The 23192-nt window shown below is 37.1% G+C and overlaps 1 protein-coding gene across 4 annotated transcripts in view; it reads right to left on the bottom strand.

Annotated features, from left to right (window-relative positions):
• The window catches only part of rb1cc1 (RB1-inducible coiled-coil 1), a 35762-nt gene extending 24597 nt beyond the window's left edge, over positions 1-11165 (bottom strand). The window contains exons 1-6 of one of the 4 annotated variants that reach the window (XM_064347036.1): positions 10848-11165; positions 9423-9541; positions 8637-8769; positions 8423-8549; positions 7738-7908; positions 2676-2878 (exon numbers count right to left, since the gene is read on the bottom strand). In XM_064347036.1, coding sequence (XP_064203106.1) covers positions 2676-2878; positions 7738-7908; positions 8423-8549; positions 8637-8707 — 572 coding nt within the window. In that variant the 5' untranslated portion in view covers positions 8708-8769; positions 9423-9541; positions 10848-11165. Of the gene's footprint in view, positions 1-2675; positions 2879-7737; positions 7909-8422; positions 8550-8636; positions 8770-9422; positions 9542-9819; positions 9975-10349; positions 10373-10847 lie in introns of those variants that run through there. The other 3 variants (XM_064347037.1, XM_064347039.1, XM_064347038.1) reach the window with 3 other exon arrangements.
• Between the last annotated feature and the right edge of the window lie 12027 nt (positions 11166-23192).

Below are 23192 nucleotides of genomic sequence, written 5' to 3'. Positions count from 1 at the left end.
ATTAGCTACTGGATACCACTGCTTTTACATTTAAATTCTCTCATGTGGACAGTCAGTGGTCTATCACGCTGACCTTAACAACATATATTTTTTAAATATTATGGTAAATTTCATCGTAGGTCATTATAAATTAACAAAACATGATTCCGTTTCCCATCTGTCTGAATAAGGATGCCTGAGTCAGTGTCATCCGTCTGGTGGTTGAGTGAGGTTTCCCTTCGCCAAACACAGACCACTGGCCTTGACTGCTCATTTAAAGCAGACTGGTGCACTACAATCAACCATCTCAACCTAAATTTAATCAATACCATTACAAAACACCCACTATAAAACAAAGAGACAATTTGTTTGTGGTTCCAAACGGTAACACCAACAATGCGATACATTTCAGCGGGTCAGTTTTCTCTTTCCCAACACCGTAGCCGCAAGCCGTGCACGTGCAGGGCAGGGGCGGAGGAAACCCATTTATACGCATGTGCAGAGAGAGCTACTGACTATCCCCACTGACTGTATCCCTCCCATATCCCTGAATAGCGAGAAGCCTGTGGATTCGATCTGAGACTGTGGAACGCAAGCGGCATGCCCTCACTGAAGGATTATCTGAAGATGGTTAAGAAGATCAGAGGGAATTCTGATGAAGCGTTTAGTTGAAAGTGGTAAGTACAAACTGAAGTACAAACTAAGAAGACGACAGCTATTCAGCAGATATATAGGTGCCCAATTGAATACTTTCCCTGGGTATCGTTTTCCATAACACTGGCTGCCATTAAGGTAAGCTGAAAAAGCAAGCAACTGAACAACAGTCCAAAAAATATTATTCATTAGTTTTGAAACAATTGACAAAATTTAAAACAAGCTCATCCTAAATATGAAAATACATGCACACATGGCACATAATACATGCACACATGGCACATAATTTAGTGCATCTTGCACTGTAGCGTTAAATGTACTGCCTGAAGAGCTTTTTTTCTTTTACAAGGAACTATCTGTCCAATATCTGTTCTTCAGTGCACTCAATCACTCAATTAACTGGCCACACTTATAATGAGTGATAGACTATGTGTGATTTATAATGCATGAATCACAGATGATGACTGTGACAGAGGGGGCTGTTCTGGCTCATACCAAAAGGTTGGGAAAAACAAAACGGTAAAAAGCTGAATGTCAATAAATTGGATTTTGGGTGTGAAAAAAGCGGTGTGGAAGAAATGTTTCAGTCAGCCATACGGAGTTACAGATTCGTGTAGCATAATTTAAAAACAGTCACCGCTTGTTCTTTTAGTTTTTTCTTGATGATGAGAGAGCGGCAGATATCACAAGCCTTTTTTTTCCACCAAACTGTTATGCATGAACTCAGGGCAGACAGGCATCTCTTTATCGTCTACGCAGGAAAGCTGGGTGACAGCATTGAAAATCTGCATTTTCCAAACCTGTATGACAGGAGTTGCTACTTTATTTGGGCTTGGCTTTGAGATATGAAGGAAGACATTTTAAACTGAGTAACACAATGAGTCAAGACACAATAGAACAGACAACTGTGGCAAAACCAGACGTAAATGTATATAAACTGGTCAATAAATATTATGCTCCCCATCATGTTTGTATAGGTCAAGGATACTCAAATCTGGACCTCAAATTCAAATCCGACCCAGACTGTATTCACACCTGACTCCAAGGTAAAGGGAGGGTGGAAAACCAGCAGTTCTAGGACCTCAAGGGCTTTGATTTTAGTAAGTGGTATAGGTAATGGCATCTAAGCAAGAGTTAAATATAATGAATTAATGAAATATAACTAAATTGTAGATAAATTCCTACAATGTAGGTTGCACAATGTTACTTAATGTCGCATATTACATACGTGTCCCTGCATTCGTTTTTTTTATTTATTATTAAAGAATGACATAAAACTCAATAGGAAAACAGTGCTCAATATAAACGGCCACTTGAAAATTAGAAATAAGTTAATGAACAACTTTTCACTAAAGCTGAGCTTGTGCTCAAGCTGACTGTTTCTGCAACCCATACACAGTAGTTATCAGTTATGTCATGTGATAATTATTCATTAAGTATTTAATCTAATAATTATTTATTTTAAAAGCTATAATTATTACAATTATTTAAAGTGGCAGGGCATCACACAACAAGACTCATAATCTGCATTAAGCACCATGTTAAACCTGGTCTAAATTGTATGTGCTGTGTGGTATGGTAAGCATTACATTACTGTTATGACGATGATAAAGCAACCAGAAAGAGTAATTCAGAAACTGAACAGAATTATGGAATTAGGGGGACCTCTAATGTTCAACTGGTAAATACACACTGAAAGGACAGAAAACATAAGCACATTTGAGGATTCTGCATGCTGGTTATTTCAATTGATTTATATCATCTTCAGAATGCTAACCAGGCACAGTCTTTCATAGAATAATGGTATTTATAATGTGTTGCTTTTAATTACAGCAACGGTGACACATGGCTTATCAATACAAGGTATTAATCTGTGTTATTAAAATGTGAGACAAAATATACCGTTGATATCTCTGTATAACCCCTGTGTTGATAGCAATTATCCATGTAATTAATTATTGTTAAAATATTAATGCTTTTAATGATCGTACCTTTAACAAAACTGAATTAAGGACAATCTTAAAAGCTCAAACAGTGCTTACTTGGTAAGTTTTATTTTGATGTCCTCAATGTCCTGTTGATAGTTCATGTAGGCAGTGTCGAATTTCCAAAGCAGCTTCTGGTAAGACAAGGTGCAGTCATCCAGGTTGGCCATTATGGCTGCCCAGCCTTGGTGCTGTAGGTGCTCGTCGTGAACCAAGCGCTCACAGAAAGAGCAGAGTTTCTTGGCAACTTCAAACATTTCCTTGAGAACAAACAAGGAATCACAGAAAATGAGAATTAGTAGTATAAAAATGAACTGCAGTCATGTCAAATATATTGCTACATATGGGAGCAATGATGCCAATGTTATAAAGCACATTTCAATTTTGCTAGGGACCAAACAGAAAATCAAAATTACCTAAATGTACCTGCCACAGAATTATCAATTTTAATAAACCACTTAATCTGTGACACACTTTTTCTTACCATTTGTAAGATTACTTCTATGGAGTAGCAACAATAATCATCAACTCTTCTTTCTGTTTTTGAGGTCACATCTTCTGTAAAATAACTAGGCCTACTACTGTAGTAATATATCTCATGTTCAATTTAACCCCAATTCAGTCAATTCTGTTGAGTATCTACAAGAGGCATCTTTTTTCATTAGACAAATTAATTTGGTACTAATACCCAGATATTCTAAAGCTGTGAAATCTGGTAAAAATGTACTGTACATTGCAAAACTAGAATATACATTTTTTTCCAAAATGTAGCTGGTCTGTTTTTTTATGCATGCTAGACAGTGAAGATCTCATCAAGATTTTCATTAGCATGATCAAATATCTTTCACTTTTTCTTTTCCCAAGTTAGCTCACAAAATGTTGGCCTGGTTAATGCTGACTGAGTTACACAAAAGCAGTAAAGAGCTATTTGATTGGTTGTTAGCAAACAGTCAAACGACAGGCAGTATAAAATGATTGTTTTTCGTCTTGATCTAGGAACACACTGACCCCCATCTGAGCCTCTGTACATTTATCTGTAATTGCACCAGATAAAAAGAAAAAGAAAATTTATTTGTGTAAAAAGAGAGAGATTTTAAAAGTGCCACAGACAGGCAGGTTTATTTAGTTATGGTCTACCTGCGCTGCTGTTGATCATTTGCAACCTTACATGGACAGAGCCCAGTTATTCAACAAAGGTATAATTAAGTGCCAAACAACATCCTGTCTAAAAACTATTTGCGTAACACGGTTTGTGAAAACTTCAATCAGAGTAAAGCTAACAATCACATGCAACATAAATGACAAGCTGCCCTGAACGTTGTATTTATGAAAAGGTGCTCCTTCTGCACAAAAGGTTAATTTGTGTCATTCATAAAGACTAAGAAAAGAAGCAGTTTTTGGAGGTGAAATTAAGAACTTGCCTATGTGGTATACGTGTTGTTTAATCCATGCGTGTTTTTTAGTTAAGATATGGCAAAAGGTTTCAGATATCTGAAATGGGTGTTGGCATCCGCCCAAAAACATGACATCAGGTAAACTCAAATGACGAACACCGAAAATTTCATGTGGTGCAGTTTATAGGCTAGTGAGTGTTCAATTACAAAAGACCTGAAGTTTTATTTTTAGCTTATAATTTTTTGTTCACCAAGGTTGAACGCTATGCGGTATGCATTGTTGCATTTAGAAAACTTGGGTGTTAGCCTGCTCTCTGTCCATTTTCCAAGGTTAACCTTTTAAGCTAAACATTGATTTTAATCGTCAATCTAGTGGTGCAAATGCATCAGAATCTTTACGTAAGTCATCCCCCCCCCCTCCAATTTATTCATTCATTTATTTCTTTATATTTCCAAGCGCTATACTTTAATACCTCAACATAAAACAAAAGAACAAGTAAATAGCATGGTTATTTATGTCCATTTGCAAGCACCATGCCAAATTTGTTGTGCTCATACTCAAACAATTTAGCAAAATGACAACTGCACCCATCTCAGGAGTGCTCTGCAGAGGCATACATGAATGCATCCCATGGAAAATATGACCACATTAAGAGAGCAATCTGACCAAGCCAATATCTGATGATTAAGTGATTATCGAGGCCATTTCATTTACATTCCTCATGCTAGAAAAGTGAAAAACCTGAGGGTTGGTATCAGCTGAACACATGTAGGTATGTTGATTTGACTTGAATACTAAAATTTCACTTAAATATGAAAAAAAACCTAATTGTTCATTTAATGTCCCATGATATGAATCTTTTAAAGGGACAGTTCTCTTTCAGTGGATGTTTTGGATGGACCGTTTTGATATGTGTTTAAGGACTTTTTAGATATTAACTGAAGTTTTTGAGATCTGCCAGCTTTACAGTGGCTGTTATAGGGCCATTTGGGTGTTCATGGTCTAAACCAAAAAATACAGCTGAAGTAACACCAAAACAGCTTGGGCAGCAACTTCAACTTTTTCAAAAGCTGTGTATTTGAACAGATAATATTATAGTGTTTATTCACAATTATAAACATTAAAAATCAGAATTTATATTGTGCTGGTATTTCTCTAAGTGCAGCAGTGTCAGATCGTATGCAGCACTGGAATCACTTGACGTGCATTTTCTTTCTTTAGACCATGAATCCCTGGAAGTCCTTTACGCGGTACTGTAAAGCTGACAGGACATTAGTCATTTTTCCAAGTACCCTTCATCGTCCACAAAACTGTCCAGGCAAACACAAAACATACACTACAGTGAAAATAATACCAAAATTCCAAGAAAGTGAACTACCCCTTTAAGTACAATGGGCAAAATTTAGAGAACACAAAAAGCCTCTCAACCAACCAGCGCAACGCAGCTGCCGCAAGGCCAGTCTGCCATTTTGATACAGCACACGGAGCGGCAAAAGCGTGTTTACACCATGGTCGGGATCCCCATCGCTGCCTGTGCAGCACTAGCACTGGATGGGTGGACAGTGGACTAGGTCTGCCATTTGGGGTCATTTGGGGTGTGGTGGTCTCTTAACCGATTTAAAGGGTCAATCAATGACAAGACCAGAAACCTGTGCTCAGCACGAGTGCAAACAGGCATCAGACTGACCAGACCCTTTGACAGAAGACAATTATGAAAGAAACCTAATTTTAATATGCTGCAGAAGGATCCACACACGGATGCTACGACAGTAATGATATTATATTTAAATCCACCATAGGGAAATAAATAATCACAATGTATTTATTCTACAGCTGTTTTTTTTAATGTAATATCTGCAAAGAATGGGTATACAAGCAACATAAAACTGAAAAAAGCTCACAAATAAGGTAGAATCCAATGAATCAAGCAATGTCAGCAAATTAATTTCCACCATTCGCAGATCAATTTCATCAACACAGTCCTGAAACATTTAACTATTCTGTATACAATATGGTGCAAAAAATTGCAGACTCTTTAAAGAATAACACCAGTAATTTTATATTTTTCCCCCGGACTGTCAGCATATCCTATGAAAATACCAAAACCAAAAATGATTTTGTCTAACTCTCAGAACTTTTTGACATTTTCCTACCCAATTTAAGCATTCAACCAGAAAAGGCATTCAATTCAGTTGTGCACTGAAGTCATTCAATACAGCTCAGAAATACATATTTTCATTTTCAGAAAATGCAACCGATTATCTTGAAAAACACGGCCAGTGTAGTTTTTTTTTTACCAAATTTACTTCAAAATGGAGCAAACTGATCATTCAGATGCTGACTATTTTCAGGATGTGGGTGCCGCACATTTGAATACATTCGATGCAGTACTGAACATTCAAGCCGAGGGAAGCAACAACTCACAGGTAGTATATATAAAGCAGTAGCCATAAGGTTTTGCATGAAAAGTATGTCACCAGGAAGTCAAATTCTAAGCACAACAGTGAGCAATTCCCAAGCATGCCCATTTGTCACACACTAGTTTTCATGTATCGAAGGCAATTGTTTTAACTTTATAAATTTTTTTCAGTAAAAAGTACAAAGGTCAGGTTCTACATAATGATGAATTATGCTGACCAAAAAAAAAAGTCTCTTTGACCATAACAGAGTCCAAGCAAGCTCCACCTCCCTCAAAGTCATTAATGTGAACAGGAAAAGGCTTCATCCTATCCGTGTAGATCAGAAGTTTTCAACCCTGGTCCTGGAGTACGCCAGAGTATGCTGATTTTTGTTACAGTCAATCTCACATTTAATTAAGGTGGTTGAAAGCATGTTCCTTGAAGAGAATTTATACACAATGCTGGTTTGGCTCATTACCATTTGCTTTGTCCTTGAACTCTTAATTTTCCACATATGTTTTATGACCAAGTGTACACATTCAGCATTTAAGACTTTTAATTTTAACAGCAGGTTTATCAGTGAATCAACACAAAATGTAACCTCTTCCAAAATCAATCATTTACCATGGTATGTAACAGAAAGTGAAATATATAGTTGTCAGAAAGTTGACCGGAATGACAAAATGTCCTTAAATTAATGTGAAAAAATAATTATCATTGACATTAATATCTTTCTTGTAGGCGTCATTGAGAGGGTAATCATCCCTCATTAGACCTTAAAAGTATCTAATTAAAAACAACTCTTGATACTTTGAGAATTATAATAAAGGTTTGAACAAACAAATGCCATACAAAAGGGTACTCCAAGACCAGGGTTGAAAACAACTAGTGGATATGGTTTGCAATACACATTTCCAATTATCGTGTCTGGATATTTTCTTTTTTTCTTCATTTTTTCCAATGTTTACCATTCTATAGAATTTTACAGGTGAAGATAACCAGAATGGATCATAATAATGATCAAACAGGCAAGTACCTAGCGGAGTCAGATCAAACAGTACGCACTGAATAAACAAAGAATGGAAAACTAGCAGATGCCACTCACTATTGCACATACATTCGCCAAAACTGTGCAATTATCAAGATATGCCAATTCAACAAATTGGATATTTCCCAAAAGTAAACCAATAAAAACCACATTAAAATACAAAGTAAACAACTGCGCTTAAATGGGATAAACAGATGCTTTTTGATGAAATAATTTTAAACTATATACTTTAACTCCACTGTGTGCTTTATTAAGAAAAAAGAACAAAAGAATTTACCACTGCAAGTTGTGTTCGTGAGGCAACAGTGTGAAAAACTGCTGGCATCATCAGAGACTCCTCCACCTTCAGTTCCATCTGGTTCTCTATGGAGAAGGTGGTTTTGGGGATTGTTGGAGCCCGGTCACAAAGGATCATCTCTTTGTTGAACAGGAAGATTGGGTTGGTGTCCTAAACAAACACGTAAAAAGGAAAGGCAGTTTTATTAGAACTATTTTTTCTATTTTATTTCTATTCTATTTTTTTTTGTATGGATGGTGCAGTTAAGGGGTTTTGTGTGCTTACTCTAATGTAAGCTAAAGTACTAGGTCTCAAAGAAAAATAAAAAAAAAACTTCTGTACACACCAAACAATGATTTCCCAAAACTGGCATTTCTTAAACTATCTAGTGTGAACACCTCATAAATGTTCATGTGTATCTGTGTCTGATTTGTATTATTGTAGAATAATAACCTTTTACACTACGACAGCAAAAACAAAAGCTATCACCTTTGAGATGACCATCACATTGCCCACAACCTTTTAACCATGGTCTAATTCAAGTCTGTGTGCGTAATGGAAGTACCAAAAAGATCAAACAAAGAATTAGCACCATGACAGCATTCTGCCATTGGCCGAGCTTCGCTAAATGCAGTCTTTTTATGCAAATTCTAATTTCCAAATCAAAAAGGTAAGTTCAGCTTACTGTGCCAGCACTGTAGCTGCAGACACGCCTGTCTGCAACCATGCACTCGCCTCCATTGACAACGAGAACCTGGTGCTGCGTTGCGATCTTGTATTTGACCTGGATGGCATGTTTAAGGTCTGAAACCCTGTGAAAACATGTTACTCGTGTAAAACAAGTGAACCTAGCATGCAGACAGCAATAAGCCCTGAGAGGGAAGAGAGCGCGTTCTTACGTCTGGACGGCAAGCTCAGTGTCAAAAGTCAGTGTGCTTCCATTGTTGACCTGAAACACATACAACTTCATGTTGGATACTCCGGCAGTCTTCACACTTCCCTTCCTTGTTCATTTAGTCATTTAGCACCTATCTGCACAAAGAGAAGAGAAATAAGCTCAGAAAGAAAAAGCAGGCATTTCATAATATTATGAATGGTGCGGACATAAGGCTACATCATGTAAGAGAATACTGTTAATTAAATGTCCAAATTGAGATACATATTTATACATATGTAAGGTGAATAATACATGCATATGCGTTCCAACCTCATTATATCTCTACTGAGTTATGAGGCTATAAAATGACCATCCCCTCATTCAAAGTGCAAACTACTACACTGTAGCAACAGTACATCAAATTCAGCATTTCCAGACAATAATGATAATGCTGAAAAAAAGCATGATTGCACATGGCATTGCAAATATTCAATAAGTTCTGTCAGAAATATTTTATCTCTTCCTGGAACCCTGGATCAGAATTTTGGCTTCCTTTATTGCAGTACTACAGGGTATATTATACTTATAAGCAATTACATTGTGTGCCTAAAGGAAGCCTAACACTAATAGACAAAAACTTTCCCACATAAGAAATCTTATGTAAAATATTGTTATTAAATGAATAGAGAAGCTAAGTGAAACAATCATAAATCATTCCTAATAATCTCTAAGTAATACACAGCCTCTGGGTGCATGTTAGTCAATTACATGGCAATTACATTACCAATTATTAAGACAACACACTTACTTAACGTCACAGGACGCCGTCTTAACTCCAACCAAGTGGTTCAGGAAAAGGAGAGTAAGTGATGTAATATACTTTGGCAACTGAAACATCAAAGTGGGTTTCGGAACTGCTAACAGAGTCTGTAAGTAAAGCATGATGAAATTATTAGTGAAAACGAAAAGTGAGAAAAGACTAGCCTTAATTGTAGTCAGTCTGATTGTTGTCCATTTCTTTAACAAAAATGCACTTGCTAATGAAGTTATGTCACGTCACTTCATGCAAGCATTGCAACCTAATAATACAATTAGTTGCAGCTTTTGCTAACAGTAACATCAGGCAAAACCCGCACTGGCTCATTTGAGGAGTTTTACAACTCAAATGAGAAGTGCGACGTAAATCAAACAATTTATAAGCACACCTTTTGGAACAATGAAACATCATAGAGTGTGTTCTTCAGTTAATTTTAACGGAAAAGCATAAAGAAATTAATTAACGGTATCTTATAACAGCGGACCAGCGAATGTCGAAACATTGTCCGCTGGACACGAGAAGCCAAGCTTCAGCACAGCAAGCCCGCAACTCCACATTGAGTTACCTAAAAAGCAAGTTAACTTAAGTAACTTCGACCAGCTCGCTAACTACTCAAATCAACCTGCCAACATACTGCAAACCTGACGTTAGCCAGTGTGCTACTTCGTTGTAGGGGAAACATCGTAAATAGACATACTTTATAAAATAAAATATGTAGCTATAATGTATTTTTCCTTTAAAAGTTTCGACACTCAGCGCAGTTTAAAAGGTCGGTACAGGCTGAGTCATGTCATGATCAACATGGGGCAACCTAATTTCTTTCACCTTGAAAAATGTCATTAAAACAAAATAAATGTTATTTTAGGATTATTATATTGGCTGACTGAAAGGTTCACACAAAACACTCAAGGTCCCTACCTATGTATGTAGTTATTTTCAGCTCCTACCAATTAGTAAAACTAGCCATCTAGCTATCTATCAGGGTTTACATCACGGTTGGACAGTAGCACAGCGAGCTAACAACTGCATACCGCCAGGCCTACTGGATTGCACCAGACAAAGAACGTTGCAACGTCCCTCCATGGAAAGGCAACAAAACTCCCGTTTTAAAAGGTTGCTCGCCGTAACCAAACCGTGATCATTTGTCACATCCCGTCTCAGTTATCCGCCATCACCAGGCCCAAAACATACTGGATTGTCCGCTAAATATCAGCTGTCATTTAGCTATCTAGCTAGCCAATTCAAGACAATGTCAATGCACCGCTAGATGGTTATTATTTCTACATGTTGCTATGAATTGGCTGTGCAGTCCGCCAAAAACATATTATTTTTTCGTACTTGCCAGCTCCATTACACAAAATATAATTACAACCGAGGGCAAATCTGCGATCGCAACAGCAATGAAAATACCCTCACCTCGGCGTTTGTTTGTCATATCCTCTAGGCTTCGCTTGCTAGCTCATCTGGGATCTCAAAGCAGCTAGCTAGACACCAAGCTAGCGACCAAATGTTAACAATATTATATTCAGAAGATTTTCTGAATATGTATTTTTTCTGAAGTCCTGGTCATATTACCCGTGTTATGATCGGGCTGTTCAGTGTATTGTTGTTTTTCTTGTCACCGATCTCCCCAAAAGGGATTGTGTAACCTAAGTGTTTATATCAAGTAGCCAGCTAGCTAGCTGCCACCCTGTATCTACTGCTGTGTTTTGTTGTTGTCGTCACTGTGAAGCGCGATGCACTCTGGGACAGAACGAGGAAAATGCCTGGGGTGGGCAGTGTTTTGCTTTATGAACGCAGCATAAAAAGGGGCTTTGGTGGTGTATTTTGGCTTCTGATTGGGCTTCGGTAACATGGTCTGCGCCGACCTCTTGTTATGGCCAGGTCGTACAAACACTATATTGTAGTTGACACGATTTTTTGGTTAGTTTATGTTTTGTATTATTCTTAAAGCTCATTTTAAACATCTTAAACAAATGTAAAATTTTTACTTTTGACCCCCATGGATTGAAAACTATAACACTTTGATAATATGATGTCATTCTGGATTTTTCATGAAACAAGTTGTTCTTATAAACTGATAAGGGTGTTTGGTAGGCTACTTGGTATGTGTGGACCATGGAGATGTGCGCACTCTAGCCTAGTCCTAGTCTTCAACTTGTTTTGGTCCATAAAAATCATGGCTAGTATGAACTTGTACTTTGACAACATGAAAAATATCAATTAAGAATGCACAGAAGTTACAGAAAACTGCATCTTATATCTTACCTTGTTTAGGTTCAAGGCAAAGTACAAAAGTGGAATTTTCCCTTGTATAGTTCTATTTTATTTTTTTAATGAAAGAAAACAAAACCTAATGTAAATAGTAGATAGAGATTGTTTTGCGATCTGTTCATGTTGTTTAAGAGTTAAATTGATTTTTGTTGGCATATTTATTATTCTTTCACACATATTTTATTCAGCTTTAGTGGCTCATTCCTTTAATACACAATTGATATACAGTAATTATGCAGGGATACATTAAAATATATGTATTAAGAGGCAATTTTTACTTAGAAATGTTATAAAGAATGGATCAGATTGATCATCGAAAACTGTTGGTAAAATGATGCATGACACTTTATAATCTGTGGGTTTCCATGTACCTGGGGAATTTGAAATTGGCCATGGTTTCCTGTACACTAGATAAGGCCTTGTTGTTTTCAATAGAAATTGTACAGGGCACTTATGATACTGAACATTTTAACATTGTTTGTATATGTAGTTGTATCAGTTTTATTGTAATTTTACAGTTGCTCTATAGTACTAAGGTTACAAACTTAACTTTCCTCTTCCTGTACTTATATTCTACCCCTTCTTTTTCTTTCACCCCAACATGTGATCAGAGCAATCAGCGAACCCTCAGTCCAGCCCCCAGCGGTCAAGAGGTTACACCCCACAGCTGTATCTTTGAATAGGAACCTTGGCTCGAGTCAGTAGGTCAGGACATCATCCCCCAAGCCACTGTTGTATGATTCAAACTGCAGTCCACCACACTACCCCAGTGGTTATCCTATCAATTGCTCAAGAGCTTTTGGGCCTCTCTATTGAGTTGGTGTATATTTCACTTGTTTTTTATATTTTACCAATACATTGTACTGTAGGAGATGCCATTTTTCGGATGAGAAGTTTAACCGAGTTCCTAACTGTGTTCATTGAAGACCCCATGACACTCATCACAAAGAGCAGGGGGTTCCCCAGTGTCCTGGATAAATTTCCAACCTGGCACTCTCCACCTGTCACCTAATCATCCATGTTCCAGCTTTTATCTTAAATGGTCCCTGTTTTTATTTATTTCTCAATTCCCTCTGGAGATATACCCTCTACATTGCTTGTGAATATAGAATTCTAAAAATATAACTACACTGAACATAACTCAAATAAATCTGTATCATTCACAACCATTATTTCATTTTGCTTTTGATTGATGGACAAAATTTCAAGAGCCTTTCTTTTCACTTTATCATTAAAGGGTTAAGCCCTGGATTTATGGACACACCGCTGTTTTTATGGATTCTTTACATTATGCAGTAAAAATTAGTGATGTGTTTTTAATTACTGGAAGCATCTTTAATCAGTGCAGGGATGTGCACCGCAACCCAAATCAAATCCTGGCTGTACTAGTTGTGAATGTGACCTGGAGCTATGCAGGGCACGTATGATGGGACAAACTGTAGACCAGGGAAGGTGGGTTCCAGTTGGGTGGGTTTTCCCTGCCTCATCACACAATTACCAGTCTACTGGTTTTGATCAGTCATCTGCATTAGTGCCTGTGGTAGTGCCTTCTCTTTTGCAGTCCTCCTGTACCGTGACTGCGCAGCCCAGCTGGTGGATTACAGTGTTAAAAAAAGTGATGACTGGCAGAATTTAGAGGGTGTGCATGCTTGTGTGTGCTCTCCTGAACTGATTGGAGGATGACACAGAAATGGGATAGGCCAGCCATTACAATCTGGCAATAGAGGAAAATTGGCAATAAAAATGTCTTTAAAACATTGTTTCTCCCCATTATTTCATAAATAATTATTACAAACAAGAATTAGTTATCAAAACATGGTCGTACAGTACATGTTTAAATTCATATATAGCAAATGACGTATAATAATTCTATTGAAGATCATCTATGTGTTTATATTACATACCTTTTCAAATTGATATAACTATAGTAACTGAAAGCCAGAGATTTTTTTTCTTCCTTCTGCATGAACAAATACACAGTCTTGTGTGTATTCCTACGTTTGTTTGTAAGTGAAATATTTTCTGGAATGCCATCGCTTTTCATATGTAAATTCTGAATTACACACAGAGAAAAGGACAGTGCCCGAAGGAACAGCAGAAATAATCTAAATACATTTCTGTTGTTTTTCTGTGTGTAAACAGAATGGCTATTCAAAAATCCAGTGTCTGCATGTATCTGTTATACAACACCTTCCTACATCAGGGAATTAGCAGAGACATCCACTACACTAGCAATAGTCACAGCAGGAGTGTCATTTACAGTTTAATTACAAAACAGATCTATTATTTGTACAGAGCACAATTGTTTTATCAGATGGGAATTAAAGACAGTTAACCTGTTTGTTTCAATAATTTGTTTCAACAAGAGCTTTTTTCAGTCCATTATTAAATGATTGTTCACTCCATAACTTATTTCTGTGCCTGTGGGAAAAAAGCCGCTTTTCATATCATGCGAATGAGGGCTGATTTAGAACAGGCATGTTGATAGTGCAGTTGTGTAAATGGATCTTGGCCACCAGTGTTTCTTGCTAAAACATGAAGAAGCCATTTTCTGTTGTGTATGCACCATGAATGCTTTTACTTCTTGCAGCCCTTTGATCAGTTTTTACTGAAAGGTAAGGGCTGCAAATTCCCCAAGAGACTTTTGTCTCAACAGGGTTTGTGTCTTGTTTTACTGACCTGCAGACCAGTGGACTTCAAGATGCTTCATAGGAATGTCATACCTGGATCCTATTACGTGTATGTGTATCTAAAAATTTTTTTGATTGATTTAGCTGGATTTCTGCCAACGCTTTTTAGACATGAAAATATCTGCCTAATGAAATGATCTTAAAAAACAAATATGAATTAATCTCACTACGGATGCATTAGCTTACTGAAAGCTGTCAACATTGAAGAAACAGCCCCGACACTAGTTGCTTGATTGTTTTATTCAAGTGCTCTGTTCTTATTTTTTAGGAAACAAATGAAGCAAATATTTTGTAAGGCTGGCCCAATTTCTTAAATTATGATATAATTTTTGTCCTTTTCTTCACTATGAGACAACCTGCCAAAATGCATGTATAAAATATGAAACAATGTAGCTGTCCTCTCCAGTCATATCTAGTCATAGACCCTTCTAGAAAAAGAAGCAACAAATTTAGCATCTTTTAGTAAATATTTGAGCAACACTGGTTTGAGTTCTAGTCATATGTTCAAAACTATGCATTTCCATGAAGACCGATGCTTAGATATTGTTATTGTACAGGAAGTGTAGACACTAGCAGCAGTAGGGCAAAGCTGAGGCATGTAAGTGTGACTACACGACCACTTTAAGATCCATTATTGTTTAATGCTGTTGGGCAGCATGAAGATAAGCAGATTGCCATGTCAGTCATTCCTTGGGATTGCCATTACTTTTTACATCTTTGCGGGATGTAATATATTAATCATCTTCCATGCAGTATTAGTAATTAGTGCCGAAGGGCTGTGTAGCATTCTCGTTTTTATCATTTGGCCCAGCCCTGTTTCTGGAGGCTAATTGACCTACACTTGTAGGTTTTCACATCAACCTTAATTTGGCAGACCTGATTCTATTAATTAGAAGCTTAATGAGATCTCTAACTGTTCAGTGAGATGTGGTTTGTTAGGCCTGGAAAGCAAACCTACTGGAAGGTAAATCTCCAGATACAGGGCTGGGCAGCCCTGATGTAAGGCATTCCATCAGAGGGAAAAATCCAAGAGTTCATTTCCTGTACGGAATGCATTTGGTACTGTAATGTAAATATTATATGAAAAAAAAAAACATAATTCTTATGGACTGAGGCTGGTCTATGCCTCTCCCAAACCCTTTTGGAAACTTCCAAACATAACTGAATATGCCTTCCTTTAAAAAAAATAGCAAAGACTATTTTCATTTGAGGGATAGCCATTCTGCATGTAACATGCAAAGACTACTGATATTTTTGGGATTACTCATGGATAGGGTTATTCTTATATTTTCAATTTTATATGTAAACCATGTCAATATTATAATTAGGCATTATTGCATGATAGCTTGGTAGGTGACAGCACCTTTCAGCAATGTGCTAGCTTGTATTTGTTGTATTTGTTGCTGTAATAAAAATATGTATCTTCAGGGGGTGTGAATTTTGCACCTGGTGCATATTTAAGACTGACCTTTGTTGGCTGTTCCCAGTTCCAGGGACTGGGCCAGCTGTTCTATATGTGTTTTTTGCAACCTCTGAGGTTCTACAGGAATTTGGTTCAGTGGCTTCTCCTGTTTGCAATGTTTGTATGGTCCCCCAGGGCTCTTAGTCACCACCCAGAAAACCCGGGAGGAGAGTCTCTCACAGCACTAGATGCTGGGGGGACATGCAGCTGACAATTGATCCCCAGCTGATCCCACCATTAGGAAACTGGAATATATGGAAAATAATATATTGTAAATATCCTGAATTAAATGTTACCAATATATAGCATATAATTATATATAGCAGTATGTCATAATATATTGGCAAATACACTAATCCTTGCCACTTAAAGGTATAAAAATATATCATATTTCTGTGAAATATATGTCCCATTATTTGCTCCACATTATAGATTCACATAGTTTTTTTATAATATATTGCTGTAGCATGACATAGCATAACATAACATAATGACGAGAACAGGCCATTCAGCCGAACAATGCTTGTCATTTTCCTGACTATTTCTATAAGGGTAGTCTCATTGGGCCTCATTCACGAAACGTGTACGATCACATTTGATCGTAAACTGTGTGTAAGAACGTTTCCAAGAATATTTCGGCATTCAATATTTTTTTCTTAACTGTATTAGTTCATGGCTGTTTCCTTATGCTAATCACATGAACAGGATTGTGTATAAAATTTACAAACAGCCAGCATTCATGATCTCATACACCTGTGATATGCACAAAAACAAAGGTCTGCACATGTGTCATGAATCTCATATTGTTTTTTTTCGTAGGAACATTTTTAAGAACATGAGGCCCATTGTTCTTATGTCTCTGGGTGAATTGCGAGCCTAGATGGGCTGAAAGTTCTGTTCCAATCAATATGTGTCCTCATATGGACAAGACTGTCAGCACTGGGTAATGTTAGACCTGGACATGACTGAGGAATCCCACAGTCATCTGGTCCTCTCTTGTTGTCCATTATGGTAATTAATTCATTTTTGAGGTTGCATAAGCTTTAAATTATAAAAGAACTGGTGTATGTTAATGCATTTTGCTATGCAAGTCTTAAATATTAAGAACCCTACAATATTAATGTCAGACTATGTTGCCAGAGGCTATTCATACATATTGCATGGCTGCCATAAATCTGTACATGCCGTTACTAATCTGGAGTATTTACAGTAACACAGCTTCTTAAAGGTTACACAAATTTAGATCAATTCTGAACAATTGACTACTCATAAATAGTATACTATGGCTGTATGTGGCATCAGGTCCCTCTGTGAGCTATGTTTCAGCTCGCTGCTTTGTTTTGTCCTCCTAGCACTAGCATTTAGCATTAGGTTTTTAGAAATACTGTTTTGGTACTGTTCATACCTTCACAAGCATAATTAAACAGGTTTATGGTTTTGTAATTAATTGCAAAGGATGCATCAGATGACACTTACAGAATCCCGCACTCCAGATCAGACCTTAACACCAAAGTTGGAAAAGCCTATTGTCGTTTTCTTAACATGGCAGGTTGAGCAGCTATGAACCTGTAAACTGTAAAAAGAAAATCAGTTAAGTCAAATGGTCTGAGGAAAGCAATTGCTTTGAATCATCTGAGTAGGACAACTAAATCTGTTAAAGTATTCACAATTAAGTTCCACTCTGTTTTTACTCTTTTAAGGTGCATTAAAAAGGTTTATTTCTTTTTCTAAATTGAGACTACTCAGTTAATTTAGTAAAATTGGGAAGAGGTTTTGTAGAGTACCCACAGTTTCTAATAAAATTGCAGAGGGGAAAAAAAATGATTAAAGGGTACTTCAATCATTATGTGCTATGGTGGTCCTGAGTCAGTGCCTTTAGTGTATTCTGTAATTAAGTTGTAAAAAATTATTTTAATTAAATAAAAAGTAAACAAAAGCTCTTTAATATGCACAACACAGTAACTCAGGGGTTGCTGGGGCTGTTCATTCAATGATGGAACAAGAAGTCGCAATATCCTCAAAACGCCGAATCTCTATGTGTTTTATGTAAGAACTCCAATTTCAGCACTGTTGTGTTCTTTCTCTTCAGTCCTCATGATTCTGAGAGCATTTTCCACTGAAATATATTGTCCCTTTGCTTTTGGTACTCATTAAATTGACTTTAATTTGCAATACAACATAAAAGACCACATTGTATTCAAATGGTAATATGTGAAAACAATGGCCCACCGCCCATTACGTTACATGAGAACGTGCAGGAGCCTGATTTGCTGTAGTACAGTGTGTGATTGAGTGAATGATGTGGCCCAAATATTCTGTGCAGATATAGCATCTTTGTGCCCCATACCATGCATGTAGAAACGTATATATTCACAGTAACACATTAACTATGACACAACCTAACCCATCCCAGGCACTACTTGGACAGACAGCATAAGAGTCTAGGTTGCACTAGTTAATTTTTGATTTTGCAGACATCAGTGCAGATCCTTTGAGCTAAAAGATCGATGGGGTCCTCCCATTTAAAATATACTCCGTTTCACAGCACAAGGGCAATAGATAAAAAGCGGTCATGCTTTTGCATGAACAACTGCTCCTTTGCACTCCAAATGAAATGAATTATTCATTTTGCCCAGAGGCTGCCAATTGGAGCCAGCAGGAGTGTGTCCAAATGTAGGCCACGCCCATGAGGCCAGCAGAAAGCTTTTTTTCTGGCCTGGGAGAATACAGGCACAGGTGGTGTCAGTGTAGCTAAAGAAGGCTGGGAGATCATTGGATCAGCATCAATGAGGCTGGCAATGGTGCAATGTGCGATCCATAGTGAAGTGGCCCCTAATCTCCTTGTACTGAAACCTACGTATATTTCTATTGTGCATAGAAGTGGATTACCTGTCCATACTCGTTTAAAATTAAAATGTTTAAAATCAGAATGTTCAAAATCATATTTTAATGTTACTGTGAAATTGCTTGCTGTCTTCCTTGGCGCTTAGAATGTTTTACATGTGTTTATACTATTAATCAGAATGTATCAATTCTAAAATACTGTATGTTGCTTGTATTCCTGCACTAAAACACATCTGAAATCTCTGTCACCTTTCTTTTAATTTCATTTAAATAAATGGAACACATTTTCTTTTTCATTTAAACAAAGAACAAAGCTGGCACATCACATATCTTTGTAATTTTGCCATCAGGAACTGGTTTTATCACCATTAAAATCAAATAATCACAATTCAATCTAGACAAATCCAAGTAAATTTTGTTTTTTAATGTAATGTAATAAAAATAATAGCCTCATTTACAGGTTTCACTAAATAAAATTGGGTAATGGGGGAGGCGGTCATAAATGTGTATTTGTTGTAAGAGCAACCATTGCATTCATTGAATAAAACAGCAGTACTAAAAACAGAGATTCAAGCAGAAAGAGCATACAATATGAGAACTTCAGGTCTGGGGCACACTGAAAAAATTAGGGCCACATCAGAAATGTTTAACTTCAGAACCCATAAATGTATAAAGTTGTACATTGCAACATGACAGTTTTTTTTTTTTTTGGCCACCAGTTTGTCTCACCTAGATTTCTCGCATTGCATTTCAGTCCTCTATCAGCTAGTGGTCACGATAGCCTTCTCAAACCATTTGCACCACCTCAATAAACTACATTGATAGAGTAATTGCCACCAATTAAGCACAAATGATGATTGACAAGGATGTTTGCAAGCGACACTCAAGTATTAAATTCAGTTTGATTACTTACTACCATGGTCATGCAACAGTATTTTTAAATGTTGCACACAGGCATGATAGGGTTTGTTAGAAGCAGTGAGAAATGCCCGTATTAAAAATGAGAGCAGTTATATAACATTTAACTTTTTAAAAAGTTAAATAAAAAAATCATGATTCAAATAATTAATTAAACATGGCCCTTGATCAAGACTTTAAGTAGAATCAGGCATGTTATTGCTGGGCTAAAATAGATTTTCAGATATGAATGGACATCCTGTTTTATATGGATGCATTTTTTCTTTCTACAGCACTGATACCCAATCCTGGTCCTGGAGAACCACAGAGTCTTCAGGTTTTTGTTTTTTCCTTAAGATCAGCAGCAAATTCAGACCCAACCCATCCATGTCCTTCCTGGCCCATCGTTTCCTTCCTGACTCTACCCATATTAGATCAACTCATTTCTTTCATAAATGTCGCAGTCAGAAACTGAGTTGTAACAATTAGTTACTTGATTGTGCTGTTGCAGTGCCTATGGGGACAACCATTGAAATACAAGTTTGAATCCCTGCGGGTCACATGGTGCAGACAAACCAGTGGCTCAAGTAATAATTGAATGAAGGGAGGATGCACTTTTCAAAATTACCAGCAGGTGTAGCCATTGCATCACACCAAACATATCCATGTTAACTTTCAAGCATGGATTTCTATTGTAGATAATCTAACATAATTAATATGACACATTTTCAAATAGGACACATTTTCACATTTTGGACAGGGTTGGGGGGGGGGGGGGTAGTTTGAGGAGGAGGACACAAAGGGCTGACAGAGGAAAAGTTAATGTAATGCATACAGCCCAATAAAACTTCATAATTTCTGTTTGAAGTAAAATGAGATATATATCATTTAATTTGCCTGTTTATAAATGAATGACCAAAGACTCAAATATACAATGTGAATCATATTATTAAAACAATTTCTTAATCCCCCAAGATTCGGTTCTCTCAGTATTACTATCATGTATGAAGGAAGAGACAGACGGATTTACACCACTACACAAAAGTGATGGCCATTAACTTACCACTGCAAAGGTTTCAAACCTCATCTCACTGCGCAGAAACCAAAACAGTGGATTCGGAACCCATCCGAAGTGAAAAGTTTTTGTGCTTTTATAACCCCTTCTGTGCATTCCTTAACAAAGAGGTGTTCAATTCCGAATGTGGACAGACGGTATACCAGTTAAATATAGCAAAATATAATGAAAGGTTAAATTAACTACATCAAATACTGCCCCCAAAATCTGTGAATTCCCTCCCAAACAGAGCAGTCTAGAACTGCGACTGTCCTTCATAGTATGTAATAATAATAATAATAATAATAATAATAACAATAACAATCATTATTATTAATATCTTGGAATGTTATAAAATATAAATGTGCATCTGTGCCCCAATAATGAACCCTCTTTCAAGGTCACTTAGATCTTTTCCTCTTGCCACCTTGATCCAAAATTGAGATCAACTGGGCCTGCTCAGCATTGTTATACATGTCACAGAACAGGATGTTAATTGCTTAATTGTATTATACAGTACACCTGTATGGAAGCATCTGCATTTGTTATGTTTCTCCTCTCATTTAGTGAGCTTTGTCCTTAAATTTGTCACCCGTCTGTGTTTATATATGTACATATCCCAGCGTGCATTGGGCAAGAGGCAACAATGAGGGGACTTGACTCACTGAATGACTCATTGAATGACATGAAATAAATGCAGACATTGTGGACTTTGCCTCATAGTCATTGTTTGATTTGAAATACAAATTGGATTAATACACAGGAGAAACAACTGTCCCATATTTCCACATTTAATAAACTAAAAGACTAAGCTAATACTGAGGACACTGAATTGTGTAACAATGCTGAGGTACAAATTTAAGTTGGACAAAACGATTAGAAAGGGTGATAATGGAAAAGTAATGATGGGCCACTTTTATAAAGCATCTGAATTTGCCATCAAATCAGCAAAAGAGTTTTATGGAAATTAGTAAGATTTTAGGAGTTTCATGCATTAGTCATAACTAATGATAATAATCCATTTTAGTCATTAGAAAATAAGTGCTGTTAACACTCTGCAATGTAAGTTTGGAAAATACATCCATTTAAATCCAAATTACAGTGACTAAAGTAAAGGTTCCAAGTGGAAGTGGAAGAAAAAAGCTAGACAGAGCAAGAGCAAACTTCATGCTCTATGCTTTCATCAATGCTTTCATCTATGGTTTTCATCAATGGTTTTCATAGAATGGCTGTTTTACTTTTCTGCAGATTTAAAAAAACTTTGCTGAAGTTGTAAACTTTTAGCATGGTGACGTTGTTATTGTAGATAGGATTTGCACATGCCAACCAGTAACAAAATGGGAAAACGCATAAAATGATTTGAGATTTGAGTATAAATGCATTTTCCCATTTTGTCACTAGTTGGCATGTGCCAATCCTATCTACAACGACAACGTCACCATGCTAAAAGCTTGCAATGCTAACACTAGGATAACATAAACATAGAATAACACAGCCAAATGTAAATAAAATCCTGTGGTCCAATGGGCGGCTATGGGGCTCCTGAGTTATGATACAACAATATAAGGTTAATAAAAGGTTCCTAGTTCCGGGGTATAGTTCCTGCGGTGGAAACGCGGCTAAAGAGACTAGTTCCCCTTATCTTGGTTGTGTCCAGGTGGTAACATTCCAGAGAACCAAATGGCCTGCCCATTCAGAGGAAATCCGAGTGACTGATTGTTTTACCACCAGGCTCTCGGGTCCTTTGAATTACACGCTGCGTCCCAGCATGCTGGCTCGGTCAAATGTCAGCCTTTTCTGGGTCCCAGTTTGACTTCCCTCTATATGTCCATAATAATGTAACTGGTATCACCTGCCTCAGAGTTCTGCCCCGCCCCCTTTCAGGTAGGACGGGGACGTAGGGAGGCCTTCACAAATACGTAACTTCCGCTTTCAATAATATGGCTTTTGCTTTGTTGGGTTGGTATTTGATGCATGCGTCGTTGCTGCTGCTGAAAGAACTAAAATACGTACGTTTTAAAGCTAAAATAATCTTTATAGGCTACAGAGCTCGTAAATGGAACGTAATGCTACATGCTCAGTTTCGGCAGTCAGTTTGTAACAGTGTATATATTCATCAGGCAGTATTATAGTTAAATGCATGTTTAATTTGGGACCACAAACCATTATTTTCTGTAAGCTTTTTATTTTATAAACCGTGCATCTGGTTTTGTAGATTTGCATTTAAAACAATTCATATTGTCACACAGTGTGGAAAAGTTATCAATATCATATAATTTCGTATTGTAACTCATAGGCAATATAATTAGTTAGCTTAGCATTCTGCTAAATGCATAATTGCCGACTGTGAGGCTATGCTAACGACACATGTTGCACTTTGGTTAGCCGCGACGCTAGCTTTATCTGGAACGTTCGTGAAACACGTTGTTAATGTAGATTTCTGTCTTTCAATCCAAGTGGGAGCAAGCTGTGCCGATCCATCTATCCATCTTCCTGAACTGACTGGTTTTGTGTGTCCCATTGCAGGTATGATTGTGTTT

This window comes from Anguilla rostrata, chromosome 8 (assembly GCF_018555375.3).
Source record: "Anguilla rostrata isolate EN2019 chromosome 8, ASM1855537v3, whole genome shotgun sequence".
NCBI lineage: Eukaryota > Metazoa > Chordata > Actinopteri > Anguilliformes > Anguillidae > Anguilla > Anguilla rostrata.
The sequence above is the reverse complement of the archived record's forward strand: the minus strand, read 5'-3'. Positions and strand labels throughout refer to the sequence as shown.